Source organism: Oncorhynchus kisutch, linkage group LG29 (assembly GCF_002021735.2).
Source record: "Oncorhynchus kisutch isolate 150728-3 linkage group LG29, Okis_V2, whole genome shotgun sequence".
NCBI lineage: Eukaryota > Metazoa > Chordata > Actinopteri > Salmoniformes > Salmonidae > Oncorhynchus > Oncorhynchus kisutch.
The window spans coordinates 34,283,653-34,296,923 of NC_034202.2; the positions used below are offsets into that span (position 1 = coordinate 34,283,653).

Below are 13,271 nucleotides of genomic sequence, written 5' to 3' on the forward strand. Positions count from 1 at the left end.
TAGTGTTTCCATGGTGTTCTGTAACGATTGTGTTTCCATGTTGTTATGTAATGATAGCTCTTCCATGGTGTTCTGTAACCATAGTGTTTCCATGGTGTTCTGTAACCATAGTGTTTCCATTGTGTTCTGTAACTATAGTGTTTCCATGGTGTTTTGTATCGGTAGTGTGTCCATGGTGTTCTGTAACGATAGCGTTTCCATGATGTTCTGTAACAATAGTGTTTCCACTGTGTTTTGTATCGGTAGTGTTTCCATGGTGTTCTGTAACGATAGTGTTTCCATGGTGTTCTGTAATGATAGTGTTTCCATGGTGTTCTGTAATGATAGTGTTTCCATGGTGTTCTGTAATTATAGTTTTTCCATGATGTTCTGTAACGATAGCATTTACATGGTGTTCTGTAATGATAGTGTTTCCATGATGATCTGTAATTATAGTTTTTCCATGGTGTTCTGTAATGATTGTGTTTCCATGGTGTTCTGTAATGATAGTTTTTCCATTGTGTTCTGTAACGATAGTGTTTCCATAGTGATTAATAACAATAGAGTTTCCATGGTGTTCTGTACCAACAATGTTTCCATGGTGTTCTGTAACAATAATGTTTCCATGGTGTTCTGTAACTATAGTGTTTCCATGGTGATTTGTATCGGTAGTGTTTCTATGGTGTTCTGTAACGATAGCTCTTCCATGGTGTTCTGAAATTATAGCATTTCCATGGTGTTCTGCAATGATAGTGTTTCCATGGTGTTCTGTAACGATTGTGTTTCCATGTTGTTATGTAATGATAGCTCTTCCATGGTGTTCTGTAACCATAGTGTTTCCATGGTGTTCTGTAACCATAGTGTTTCCATTGTGTTCTGTAACTATAGTGTTTCCATGGTGTTTTGTATCGGTAGTGTGTCCATGGTGTTCTGTAACGATAGCGTTTCCATGATGTTCTGTAACAATAGTGTTTCCACTGTGTTTTGTATCGGTAGTGTTTCCATGGTGTTCTGTAACGATAGTGTTTCCATGGTGTTCTGTAATGATAGTGTTTCCATGGTGTTCTGTAATGATAGTGTTTCCATGGTGTTCTGTAATTATAGTTTTTCCATGATGTTCTGTAACGATAGCATTTACATGGTGTTCTGTAATGATAGTGTTTCCATGATGATCTGTAATTATAGTTTTTCCATGGTGTTCTGTAATGATTGTGTTTCCATGGTGTTCTGTAATGATAGTTTTTCCATTGTGTTCTGTAACGATAGTGTTTCCATAGTGATTAATAACAATAGAGTTTCCATGGTGTTCTGTACCAACAATGTTTCCATGGTGTTCTGTAACAATAATGTTTCCATGGTGTTCTGTAACTATAGTGTTTCCATGGTGATTTGTATCGGTAGTGTTTCTATGGTGTTCTGTAACGATAGCTCTTCCATGGTGTTCTGAAATTATAGCATTTCCATGGTGTTCTGCAATGATAGTGTTTCCATGGTGTTCTGTAATAATAGTTTATCCATGATGTTCTGTAACGATAGTATTTACATGGTGTTCTGTAATGATAGTGTTTCCATGGTGTTCTGTAATTATAGTTTTTCCATGTTGTTCTGCAATGATAGCGTTTCCATTGTGTTCTGTAACCATAGTGTTTCCATGGTGTTCTGTAACGAAAGTGTTTCCAAGGTGTTCTGTAATGATAGTGTTCACATGGTGTTCTGTAATGATAGTGTTTCCATGGTGTTCTGTAACGATAGTGTTTCCATAGTGATTAGTAACAATAGAGTTTCCATGGTGTTCTGTAACGATAATGTTTCCATGGTGTTCTGTAACAATAGTGTTTCCATTTTGTGCTGTAACGATAGCGTTTCCATGGTGTTCTGTAACGATAGTGTTTCCATGGTGTTCTGTAATTATAGTTTTTCCATGTTGTTCTGCAACGATAGCATTTCCATGGTGTTCTGTAACCATAGTGTTTCCATTGTGTTCTGTAACTATAGTGTTTCCATGGTGTTCTGTAATGATAGTGTTTCCATGGGGTTCTGTAATTATAGTTTTTCCATTGTGTTCTGTAACGATTGTGTTTCCATAGTGATTAATAATAATAGAGTTTTCATGGTGTTCTGTAACAATAATGTTTCCTTGGTGTTCTGTAACAATTGTGTTTCCATTGTGTTCTGTAACAATATGTTTCCATGGTGTTCTGTAACAATAATGTTTCCATTATGTTCTGCAATGATAGCGTTTCCATTGTGTTCTGTAATGATAGTGTTTCCATTGTGTTCTGTAACGAAAGTGTTTCCAAGGTGTTCTGTAATGATAGTGTTTACATGGTGTTCTACAATGATAGTGTTCACATGGTGTTCTGTAATTATTGTGTTTCCATGGTGTTCTGTAACGATAGTGTTTCCATAGTGATTAGTAAAAATAGAGTTTCCATGGTGTTCTGTAACGATAATGTTTCCATGGTGTTCTGTAACAATAGTGTTTCCATTTTGTGCTGTAACGATAGCGTTTCCATGGTGTTCTGTAACGATAGTGTTTCCACGGTGTTCTGTAACGATAGTGTTTCCAAGGTGTTCTGTAACGATAATGTTTCCATGGTGTTCTGTAACGATAATGTTTCCATGGTGTTCTGTAACAATACGATTTCCATTGTGTTCTGTAAGGATAGCGTTTCCATGGTGTTCATAACAATAGTGTTTCTATGGTGTTCTGTAAAGATAGTGTTTCCATGGTGTTCTGTAACGATAATGTTTCCATGGTGTTCTGTAACGATAATGTTTCCATGGTGTTCTGTAACGATAGTGTTTCCAAGGTGTTCTGTAACGATAGTGTTTCCATGGTGTTCTGTAACGATAGTGTTTCCAAGGTGTTCTGTAACGATAGAGTTTCCATGGTGTTCTGTAACGATAATGTTCCCATGGTGTTCTGTAACAATAGTGTTTCCATTTTGTGCTGTAACGATAGCGTTTCCATGGTGTTCTGTAACGATAGTGTTTCCATGGTGTTCTGTAAAGATAGTGCTTCCATTGTGCATACCAGACATTTCTAAAACGTGTGCCTTTTCACACACACACACACACACACACACACACACACACACACACACACACACACACACACACACACACACACACACACACACACACACACACACACACACACACACACACACACACACACACACACGCACACACATCCCCTCACCTATGATGTAGTAGTCCTGCAGGGTCTTGAACTCATGTCCCCACAGATTGGGGGAGAACTCCTGGAACTTGATGGTGAAGCGCATGTCACTGTTGGGCTTGTCACAGGTGAGCAGCAGGTTTGGCGCGCCCATCACCTCACAGCGGTCAGCCTGCTCGCGTGTGGACACCAGGTACAGCTTGTAGTACTCATACTCACTGGGGGAGCGGGGGCCTTGGGGGTTGGAGGCTGGGCAGATCAGATCTAGACGATCCCCTATCTGGGGGTACAACACATACCCCCTGTCATCCTGAAACCTGCAGAGAGAGAGGGAGGGAGACAGAGATGAGAATGGTATCCATGGCAACCAGTGATTGGCAGTGTGATATTTACCCATCTCTGTGTCTGACAGCTTGTGTTTGGAGAGGAGGCCTCTCATCTATTCATGGCACATTTTTGAGGCACAGACAGGTGCCTGTGGGAGCACTGGGTGTGAGGGTACATGCATGCCTGTGAAAGTGGTACATGTATGTGTGTTTATTTCTGTAGATGAATGTGTGTGTGTTGTGTTGCATGGCCAATCCCCAGGGACCACTTCAATCGCAACACACATTACCCTGTCATTTAGAGGATGCCCTTATGGAAATAATTTCCCAGTGAATACAAATCAAATCACAGCCTAATATCAGCACCGCATCAACACCATTAACAAGACGTTTAACAAGACTGCAATTTGTAGCAGACCATTAGACAGACAGAGTCAACTCTGCAATACAGAGCAGATTCTCCCACTCTTGACCCAAACTGCTACAGATCTATATCTATCCTACCCTGCCTTTCTAAGGTCTTCGAAAGCCAAGTCAACAAACAGATTACCGACCATTTCGAATCTCACCATACCTTCTCTGCTATGCATTCTGGTTTCAGAGCTGGTCATGGGTGCACCTCAGCCACGCTCAAGGTCCTAAACGATATCTTAACCGCCATCGATAAGAAACATTACTGTGCAGCCGTATTCATTGATCTGGCCAAGGCTTTCGACTCTGTCAATCACCACATCCTCATCGGCAGACTCGACAGCCTTGGTTTCTCAAATGATTGCCTCGCCTGGTTCACCAACTACTTCTCTGATAGAGTTCAGTGTGTCAAATCGGAGGGTCTGCTGTCCGGACCTCTGGCAGTCTCTATGGGGGTGCCACAGGGTTAAATTCTTGGACCGACTCTCTTCTCTGTATACATCAATGATGTCGCTCTTGCTGCTGGTGAGTCTCCGGATCGGAGACGCAGACGACACCATTCTGTATACGTCTGGCCCTTCTTTGGACACTGTGTTAACCACCGTGGCCTCCAATTGCTCTTAAATACAAGTAAAACTAAATGCATGCTCTTCAACCGATCGCTGCCTGTACCTGCCCGCCTGTCCAACATCACTACTCTGGACGGCTCTGAATTAGAATACGTGGGCAACTACAAATACCTAGGTGTCTGGTTAGACTGTAAACTCTCCTTCTAGACCCACATCAAACATCTCCAATCCAAAGTTAAATCTAGAATTGGCTTCCTATTTCGCAACAAAGCATCCTTCACTCATGCTGCCAAACATACCCTTGTAAAACTGACCATCCTACCAATCCTCGACTTCGGCGATGTCATTTACAAAATAGCCTCCAATACCCTACTCAACAAATTGGATGCAGTCTATCACAGTGCAATCCTTTTTGTCACCAAAGCCCCATATACTACCCATCATTGCGACCTGTACACTCTCGTTGGCTGGCCCTCGCTTCATACTCGTCGCCAAACCCACTGGCTCCAGGTCATCTACAAGACCCTGCTAGGTAAAGTCCCCCCTTATCTCAGCTCGCTGGTCACCATAGCATCACCCACCTGTAGCACTCGCTCCAGCAGGTATATCTCTCTGGTCACCCCCAAAACCAATTCTTTCTTTGGCCGCCTCTCCTTCCAGTTCTCTGCTTCCAATGACTGGAACGAACTACAAAAATCTCTGAAACTGGAAACACTTGTCTCCCTCACTAGCTTTAAGCACCAACTGTCAGAGCAGCTCACAGATTACTGTACCTGTACATAGCCCACCTATAATTTAGCCCAAACAACTACCTCTTTCCCTACAGTATTTATTTTATTTATTTTGCTCCTTTGCACCCCATTATTTGTTTGTTTATTCTACTTTGCACATTCTTCCGCTGCAAATCTACCATTCCAGTGTTTTACTTGCTATATTGTATTTACTTTGCCACCATGGCCTTTTTTTGCCTTTACCTCCCTTATCTCACCTCATTTGCTCACATCGTATATATACTTATTTATACTGTATTATTGACTGTATGTTTGTTTTACTCCATGTGTAACTCTGTGTCGTTGTATGTGTCGAACTGCTTTGCTTTATCTTGGCCAGGTCGCAATTGTAAATGAGAACTTGTTCTCAACTTGCCTACCTGGTTAATTCAGTGAAGGAATGAAGACCACAAACTTGGATGTGTCCTTTGTAATTCTGCATTCTTTCACAATGTTTGCCAGCAAGCTGGAGTAAAAAAAAAAATTAAATTAAATTCATGGACAACTAAACTCTCTAATTGTCTCCCTAATAATCCTAAAGTCAATTATGCTGCCATGGTTTCCGCTTTTTATTTTTAATACAGCTTCTTAGACATGTGGGACTTCGCGGTGGTCTTTGTAGTCTGTTGGGCATTCCAAAGTAAATTCCCCAAGATTCCTGCGAAATCCAACAACGCCAGCTGACAGTCTCTAGACTCTAGATGACACATTTCATTCACTGTGAATTCATGGTCATTTCACGGTGAAAACATTCTAAACTCCCCACCTTGAGTCTAACATCAGAGAATATTACAACACCTGATAACTAGAGCTCTGTGTAGAAGAACCCTTGAGCAGATGAAGGCGCAGAGAGCCTCAAATACCTGGCTCTCCATTAAGCTCTTAGTTTCCCTGAGAGCCTGGTGACATTTCAGCACAGGGAGGGATAAGCAGACAAATAAAACATGGTCCTACAGGCTCCTTTTCTATCTCCTTCTCTTCATCTCTCTCTCCTTCTCTCGGATCACGGTGTTTTGGGAGAGAGGGAAACAAGGGTTTGGGGCGTTTGACAGAGCATGATAATCATTTTGAGGTTTTCCTGTGACATAGGCTACAGTAGGAAACACTATGAAGGATACAGTATGTACCATGTAGTGGCTTTGACCTGGACCATAATGGACAACTAAAACTAGGTCCTGGTCCTGCATGATCACAGTTACACAGGCCTGAGCTTCACAGTGAACTGATCTGCACAGATAGAACAGATAATGAGAGAAACTGACCTTTTCATTTGTCAGGACACATCTCACAGAGACATCTTCCACTCAGCACACACATCACATCCATGCTATCACATGGGATCCTACACTAGTTATTCTACACACACATTTAGCAATGTAAGTAGATAATTACTGTGCAGGCCTTTGAGTTTTGAGCCAGCTCCTCCCTATGTTGAGTAATCAAATAATGTCTATCACTAGCTAGGTTTCCATCCATTTGGCGACAGATTTTCATGCAAATATTCTAAAATCTGCATAAAGACGATATGCGAATTTTCCCACCAGTGCCATTTCCACCAAACTCACTTCTAGCAAATAAAAGTCAGGGCGTGATGACATTGTGCACACAAATGTATTTTTCGCTAAAGTATTCATATACTTGAAAGTTTCATGCGTTTCCATGGCATTTTCAACTACCGATAGTTGTGCGTGTGCGCTCTAGCCAACAGCTCACAGATACATTGCTGGTAGGCTGTGTGGATAGGCTAGTCTACATCAAATCAAATGTATTTATTTAAGTTCTTATACAGAAACACAGCCTAAAACCCCAAACAGCAAGCAATGCAGATGTAGAAGCATGGTGGCTAGGAAAACATCCCTAGAAAGGCAGGAACATAGGAAGAAACCTAGAGAGGAACCAGGCTCTTCTGGCTGTGCCGGGTGGAGATTATAAGAGTACATGGCCATTAAGGCCAGATCGTTCTCCAAGATGTTCATAGATGACCAGCAGGGTCAAATAATAATCACAGGTCAGCACCTCAGGAGTAAATGTCAGTTGGCTTTTCATAACCGAGCATTCAGAGGTCAAGACAGCAGATGCGAGAGAGAGAGAGAGAGAGAGAGAGAGAGAGAGAGAGAGAGAGAGAGAGAGAGAGAGAGAGAGAGAGAGAGAGTGAGTTGCAGGCAGAACAGTTGAAACTGGATCAACAGCACAACCAGGTGGACTGGGGATAGGGAAAGCCAGGAGTAATCAGGCCAGGTAGTCCTGAGGCATGGTCCTAGGGCTCAGGTACTCCACGAGGGGAGAGCGAGAGCGAGAAAGAGAGATGGGAGAATTAGAGGGAGCATACTTAAGATCACACAGGACACCAGATAAGACAGAAGAATTTCCCCAGATAGGACAGACTGACCCTAGGCCCACGGCACATAGAGTATTGCAGCATAGGGCCAACCAGGCAGGATATAACCCCACCCACTTTGCCAAGGCACAGCCCCCACACCACTAGATGGATATCAACAGACCACCAACTTACTACACTGAGGCAAGGCTGAGTACAGCCCACTACAATCTCCTCCACCGCCCAAGCCCGACGTCAGTGCCTCAACACACTCAAGTCAAGTATAGCAGAAAAAGCCTGGCACGACGTGACGCACCCCTCCTAGGAACGGCACGGAGGAGCACTAGTAAGCCAGTGACTGAGCTCCCATAATAGGTTAAGAGGCAGAGAATCCCAGTGCAGAGAGGGGAGCCAGGCAGAGACAGCAAGGGCAGTTCGTCACTCCACTGCACCCCTGAAACAGACTACACTCAATCATAGGACCTACTGAAGCGATGAGTCTTCTGTAGAGACTTAAAGTTCGAGACTGAGTCTGCATCTCTCACGGGGTAGGCAGACCGTTCCATAAAAATTGAGCTCTATAGGAGAAAGCAGTGCCTCCAGCTGTTTTCTTATAAATTCTAGGGACAATAAAGAGGCCTGCGTCGTGTGACCATAGCGTACGTGTAGGTATGTAAGGCAGGACCAAATCGAAAATATGGTAGGAGCAAGTCCATGTAATGCTTTGTAGATTAACAGTAAAACCTTGAAATCAGCCATAGCCTTAACAGGAAGCCAGAAAGGCTAGCACTGAAGTAATATTAAACATTTTTGGGGTTCTAGTCAAGATTCTAGCAGCCGTATTTAGCACTAACTGAAGTTTATTTAGTGTTTTATCCGGATAGCCGGAGAGTATTGCATTGCAGTAGTCTAATCAATAAGTGACAAAAACATGGATTAGCTTTTCTGCATCATTTTTTTACAAAATGTTTCAGATTTTTATGAAGATGGACAAAAGCTTCCTTTGAAACATTCTTGATACAGTGCCTTCAGAAAGACCCCTTGACATTTTCCAAATTGTGTTATGTTGCAGCCTTACTCTAACATTAAAATCCTCAGCAATCTACACACAGGTTTTTATAAATATTTTCTGATTTATCAACAGAAATACCTTATTTACATAAGTATTCAGCTCCTTTGCTATGAGACTCGAAATTGAGCTCAGGTGCATCCTGTTTCCATTGATCATCCTTGAGATGTTTCTACAACTTGATTGGAGTCCACCTAAATTCAATTGATTGGACATTATTTGGAAAGGCACACACCTGTCTATACAAGGTCCCAGTTGACAGTGCATGTCAGAGCAAAAACCAAGCCATGAGGTCGAAGTAAATATCCGTAGAACTCAGAGACAAGATTGTGTCGAGGCACAAATCTGGGGAAGGGTACCAAATTCTGCAGCATTGAAGGTCCTCAAGAACACAGCATCCTCCATCATTCTTAAATGTAAGATGTTTGGAACAGACAATACTCTTCCAAGAGCTTGCCGTCCCAGCCAAACTGAGCAATCTGTGGAGATGGGAGAACCTTCCAGAAGTACAACCATCTCTGTATCACTCCACCAATCAGGCCTTTATGGTAGAGTGGCGAGACGGAAGCCACTGCTCAGTAAAAGGCACATGACAGCCCACTTGGAGTTTGCCAAAAGGCACATGAAAGCAAGATTGAACTCTGTAGCCTGAATGCCAAGCATCATATCTGGAGGAAACCTGGCACCATCCCTACGGTGAAGCATGGTGATGGGGATGTTTTTCATTTGCAGGGACTGGGAGTCTAGTTAGGATCAAGGGAAAGATGAACGTAGTAAAGTACAGAGAGATCCTTGATGAAAACCTGCTCAGGAGCACTCAGGACCTCAGACTGGGGCAAAGGTTCACCTTCCAACAGGACAACGCCCTAAGCACATAGCCAAGACAATACAGAAGTGGCTTCAGAACAAGTCTCTGAATGTCCTTGAGTGACCCAGCCAGAGCCCGGACTTGTACCCGATCGAACATCTCTAGAGAGACCTGAAAATAGCTGTGCAGCAACGCTCCCCATCCAACGTGACAGAGTTTGAGAGGATCGGCAGAGATAAATGGGAGAAACTCCCCAAATACAGGTGTACCAAGCTTGTAGCGTCATACCCAAGAAGGCTCAAGGCTGTAATCGCTGCCAAAGGTGCTTCAACAATGTTCTGTGTAAAGGGTCTGAATACTTATGTAAATGTGATATTTCAGTGTTCTATTTTTAATACATTAGCAAAAATTTCTCAACCTGTTTTTGCTTTGCCATTATGGGGTAATGTGTAGATTGGGATATTTATTTTTTATATGTTTTAGAATGAGGCTGTGCGTAACAAAATGTGAAAAAAGTTGAGCCAAGTCAAAACTTTCCGAAGGCACCGATAGTGCCTTTTGTATCTTTTGTCAAGAGAGATCAGGGTCGAGAGTAATGCAGAGGTCCTTCACTGTTTTACTTGAGACGACTGTACAACCATCAAGGCTAATTAATTGTCAGATCAAACAGCAGATCTCTTTGCTTCTTGAGATCTAGAACTAGCATCTCTGTTTTGTCCGAGTTAAAACATTTGTCACCATCCACTTCCTTATGTCTGAAACACAGGCTTCCAGGGTAAGCAATTTTGGGGCTTCACCATGTTTCATCGAAATGTACAGCTGTGTGTCGTCCGCATAGCAGTGAAATTAACATTGTGTTTCCAAATGACATCACCAAAGGAAGAATATATAGTGAAAACAACATAGTGAAACAATAGTGGTCCTAAAATGGAACGTTAAGGAACAACAAAACGTACCATTGATGTGTCATAGGATGAGAATACGATGAGATTATGGATAACAGTGAAAATATTTGTATTTGTCAAACGGCAGTCAAGCATCGATCATCATGTCACCAAAATAAGACCATCAATATTTATTGGAAAGGTGCATCAAGATCATAGAGCAATTAAACTGCATGGTTTCCGGAGTCCTATTGGGAGGACCACACCCCACACCATCGCGTGACTCCACGTTTACTTCGATATGATGGTTATTATATCAATATTTGCGCATAATGGCATTTCCACTGCTATTTCTCGCATAATACATTTTACAGACACTATAAGATGTCCAACGATCAAATTATCTGTCAACATTCATAAAATTGTACCGAAACGTCCTGTTTCTATCACAGCTGTCGTGATTTTTTTTATATGGTATGTACTCACATAAAACTGTGGACAGAGACGTGGTTACTGGCTAGTTTTCCATCCAATTGCCGACAGATTTTATGCAAATATTCAAAAAATGCCCCACCAGAGATGTATTCACATCAAATTGACTAGTTGCGGATAAAAGTGATGAAATAGTGCACGCAAAAAAATACTAATAAACTAATAACAAATACAAGTTAAATGGGTTTCCATCGCATCTCGAGACGTAGAGGGAGGACCACATAACATGTCATCGCGTGACTCCAAGTTTACTTCGCTATGATGGTTATTATATCAATATTTGCGCCATTTCTGGCATAATTAATTATATAAACACATAAAGATCCCACCTTGTCTAGCGTATTTTGTTTGTCGACAATTGGAACATTTACCGGCAAATTTGCTGTTTCCATCAGGCCTGTAGTGAAAATGTTTTTCCGACATGTACATGTACCGACATGTACTCTTTACTCGCATTAAAAAGTTGGATGAAAAACAGTAACCAGGTTATCTTTTCACTTCTGCACTTTACGTGCATTATATTGTGGTTTACAGTATTGGTTTGCTACAGAGCTATTTAAGTCTCCTTACTGAGACATTCCAATCAGTATTTCTATCTGTCCTCCTAATTTCAACATCCCCATCATACACTGCTGTGTAGCAAGTAGCCAATCAAGAGTGTCTGTGACATTTCTACACACGTGACATCAGTGATTACAACAGGTCCCACACTGTCAACCTCCTGTCATAACTTTAGGCTGAGGTCACATCCTGGCACTAGAAGCCTGACGCCATTCACATCTACACGCCATTGACCTTGTTAAGTCGATTCAAAGTTACAGCACACTGTTGAAGGCTAGGATTGGAGCCTGCAAATGGACCTCGGTGACTGTTGAAGGTCCTCCAAGTATTAGTGGGATTAGATGGAAAGCATGGTTGAACATAGCTACGAAGCATGGACCGTGGCCATATTCAACATAGTTGTGGGCCTTATAGAGAACAGTGGGCTCCTTTAAACTTCTGCTTGATGCTCATCTGGGGGAACTTCCATTCATCTGATCGTACATTGACGCTGAAGCGAACTACATGAATATTGAATTTTCTCTTTCAACTTCTCTTTCTAAAACAACAGAGCTGATGATGAAACACATTCTGATGCCACATTCATGGTAGAGTTTTAAAATCGCGCCATAAATGATGCATCAGGATTGCATGCATAATCTGAACTATTAATATCAAATGAAAACGGGTCAGTATGAATCAGTCAGTCGTTGTTATGACAACACACAGGTCAAAGGAAGGGCAACCATAGCTTACTTGACATTTTAATCTATGCGTGTGAGTGCATATCTGCTAGATTGTGTTTATCATGTGTTTACATTACAGTCTCTACTTGTGGTATATGTGATGCTACAGAAGATTCAGTGTGTTGCTCCCACGGCCTTATTACCCCTGTGGGAAGATTGTAATGGCCTCTGGCCGCCTTCATGGCCCAGTGTTTATGGGAATGAGGGTGTTTGCTTAATTGCCTGCCTGCACCCTTCTCATCTTATTTCACACCCACTGCACTCACTAGCTGTAGTTCCAGCTGTAACCCCACCTCGTGAATACACTTCAAGCTCCATGTATGCCCACACCATCCTGCCTCACTGCTCTGTTGGAGATGTTTTCAGGCAAACTTCCCCTGGAATCTCCCTTGCAGCTCCATGCTACTGCCCCTGTCCCGGTCTGGAGGTCCTGTATAGAGAAGGACCGTACCAGGAGGCACCAGGGCCTGCTGCTCACTCAGCCAGCCTCAGCCCATCTGCCCACCCAGTGTGAAGACGTTGGTAGGTGGCCTGGTTCATTAGACCACGGTTTTCACTGGCATGAGGTGGAACATGGTTTAGCATTTGAATGGTTTACAGGCCAGCCAGTAACAAGGCCAGCCATTAAACAAAACAAGCTAGAATAGTGAAAGTGGGCAGTCAGATCACAGAAGTCCAGCAGAGTAGTCTGTCTGATCTGTACAGCAGACAAGTGGTGAGTTCCAGGTCACTATTAGTTTCTGGTCCTACCCTCTGGCTCCTGGTTTAGATTCCCCACTGTTAAGACTAACAGGTACAATAGTGGAGGCTCCTCCTCAGAGGAAGGGGAGAAACATCCTCCTAAGTGAGTTTCATAAAAATAGTGAAACATTTTTTAAAAGTTGTCATTTTTAGATAAAACTATACTAAATATATTCACTTCACCAAATCATCTATTAAAATACACTGTTTTGTAATGAAGGTCTGCAGTAGTTTCAATAGCATTCTGTAGGATAGCGCCATGGTGTAGCCGGAGCACAGCTAGTTTCCCTCCTTCAATACAAAACCTAGGAGGCTCGTGGTTCTCACCCCTTTCCATAGATGTACACAGAAATAATGACAACTTCTGGAGGACATCCTCCAAACTATCAGAGCTCTTGCAGCATGAACTGACATGTTGTCCACCCAATCAAAGGA

The 13,271-nt window shown here is 42.4% G+C and overlaps 1 protein-coding gene across 1 annotated transcript in view; it reads right to left on the reverse strand.

Moving 5' to 3' along the window:
* Window positions 1-13,271, reverse strand: part of LOC109874245 (ephrin-B3-like) — a 58,192-nt gene that overhangs the window by 20,829 nt on the left and 24,092 nt on the right. The window contains exon 2 of the mRNA XM_031809584.1: window positions 3,185-3,480. Coding sequence (XP_031665444.1) covers window positions 3,185-3,480 — 296 coding nt within the window. The remainder of the gene's footprint in view (window positions 1-3,184; window positions 3,481-13,271) is intronic.